The sequence below is a fragment of the Loa loa genome, assembly GCF_000183805.2.
Source record: "Loa loa unplaced genomic scaffold supercont3.789, whole genome shotgun sequence".
Lineage (NCBI taxonomy): Eukaryota > Metazoa > Nematoda > Chromadorea > Rhabditida > Onchocercidae > Loa > Loa loa.
Window position 1 is genome coordinate 5,242 of NW_018108969.1, and position 2,107 is coordinate 7,348.

Below are 2,107 nucleotides of genomic sequence, written 5' to 3' on the forward strand. Positions count from 1 at the left end.
AATATCATTGGTACCATTCTTTGTTTGTACTATGACAATATCATTGGTACCATTCTTTGTTGGTACCATAACAATATCATTGGTACCATTCTTTGTTTGTACTATGACAATATCATTGGTACCATTCTTTGTTGGTACCATGACAATATCATTGGTACCATTCTTTGTTGGTACCATGGCCAATAAATATCATGGTACCATCCTGTAGGCATTAGATATAATCGTTGAACTTTCTTTTTTTTTTTGCATTATTTTTTAATTAAATGCAAAAATGATGCTTTGAAATGCTGATGATTATATCAAATGGAAAATAAATCATACATAACATACTTCAATGTTGTTGAAAATTTTTATGTCATGAAAAGAGCGTATAATCATGTTATACCATAAAGGTCAAAGGTTAATACTTGTTAAAAATTGAATCAGAGAAACACATCTATTAACGATGATAAATGTATAACAAATGTAAACAGCATGTGTATTATATATTAGAAGGATAAGTGTGGAAGATAAAAAGGAGAGAGGGTTGATAGATAGACCGGAGAAGACGAATCGTCTACCAACAGTGCTGGTTATTGTGACCGCGATACTACTTGACAATAGTTCATTGTATAGATGGTATGTGTGTGTGTGTGTGTGTGTGTGTGTGTGTATGTATGTATGTGTGTATGTGTGTATGTCAGTGTCCAGGTGTCCATCTGTTCGTCGTCTGCTTGTGTGAAAATTTAATAAGAAGGTTTCTGTTGAGTCAAATTTCTGAGTAATTTGATATCTAATAACGGTGGATGATAAAGAAACGTACTAATCAATGAAAAATGAAAAAAAAAAAGATCTGTTTGAAAAATACTATCTATAGATTGAACGATATAATCCATACGTTGATTTATGGCGGTATTATTATTGTATCATATGCTTGACCAATGATCAATTGTCATGTTTGCTACAATGTCACAATTGATGTTGTCCTGATGAATGGGATGAAAGGATTTAGTTGTATGTAGCTAGTTGAGATCATGTTCTACGACCTTATCATGTCCTCTTTACCTTCTCTAACATTAAGTGGTACTTCCTGATCCATCTCCTCTTTATCTTTCCAGCAATTTGGGAGGTAAAAGGATAGGAGGAATATGTCTGGGGAAATGGAAAATGTGTGCATCTACCGATAGCGTAAGAGGGGTTCGACGACCGGCGCTTGACCCGAACTGGTACAGAGGGCATTACTCAAACGTCCACCGAACACCTCCAATCCTTCTTTCCTTTTCTCGCTTATATGCCAATAATAGCAGCCTTATGATTGTATGCTACTTGCTTACTATTCTTTATTCTAACTGAAACTCGTAAACAATCCTTGTAACCATCTCTAAATAACAATAATTTATTATTTCTCTATCCTGTCTCATTCCCGCCTTTTTGGTAACAGTATCAGCAAATTTTCCTCTTTTCTTCTCTCATTTCAACCACTAATTATGATAATTGAATGAATAGCACTTAGGAAGATATGGAACGTGAGGAATAAACTTAATGAGACATTGTTGTTTGTCCACAATAAATGACCAGTTCATGAGGGATAAACGATCACATTCGGGAAATTATTGCTGGCTTGTAGAGAAGAATTATAATCGCTGTTGTTCTGGTATCATTTTTCAGTTGACCACAGGATTTCTCTCTCTCTCTCTCTCTCTCCCTCTCTCTCTGATCATTTTGATACTTCTCATGAAAATTGATGAATTGATATTTCGCATAAATACTTCAGGAAGAAATTATTTCTGTTATAACAGAATCAGGAAATATCACTGAGGAATTGATGACCACTAAGATTGAAGTGTGAATGAAAAGTGGACAATAAACATTGTATCATTTACAGTTAGAATCAATAGGAATGTAATTCCGAATCTGAAAAAAGAAAAGAAAAAAACGATTCTTGTCGCTTTTTTTTTCTTTTTAAATTGCAAAATTTTCGAGTTTTTAATCAAATGAATTTTTTCGATGGTCAAATTTTTTTTCTAAATTTTAAAGTTTGAATAAATGTCAATAGCATGAAAAAAATGTCATAAATAAATGTCACAGCATCATCATTTGATGACCATTTTCAAATTATGTTCACAGT

At 33.1% G+C, this 2,107-nt stretch overlaps 1 protein-coding gene across 1 annotated transcript; it reads left to right on the forward strand.

Moving 5' to 3' along the window:
* Positions 1–31: 31 nt before the first annotated feature.
* Positions 32–204, forward strand: LOAG_12896 (hypothetical protein; the record flags this gene model as incomplete). The annotated part of the gene is made up of 1 exon (XM_003148408.2): positions 32–204. A coding segment is annotated over one exon (171 nt), but the record flags the coding sequence as incomplete, so codon positions are not given.
* Positions 205–2,107: the final 1,903 nt, after the last annotated feature.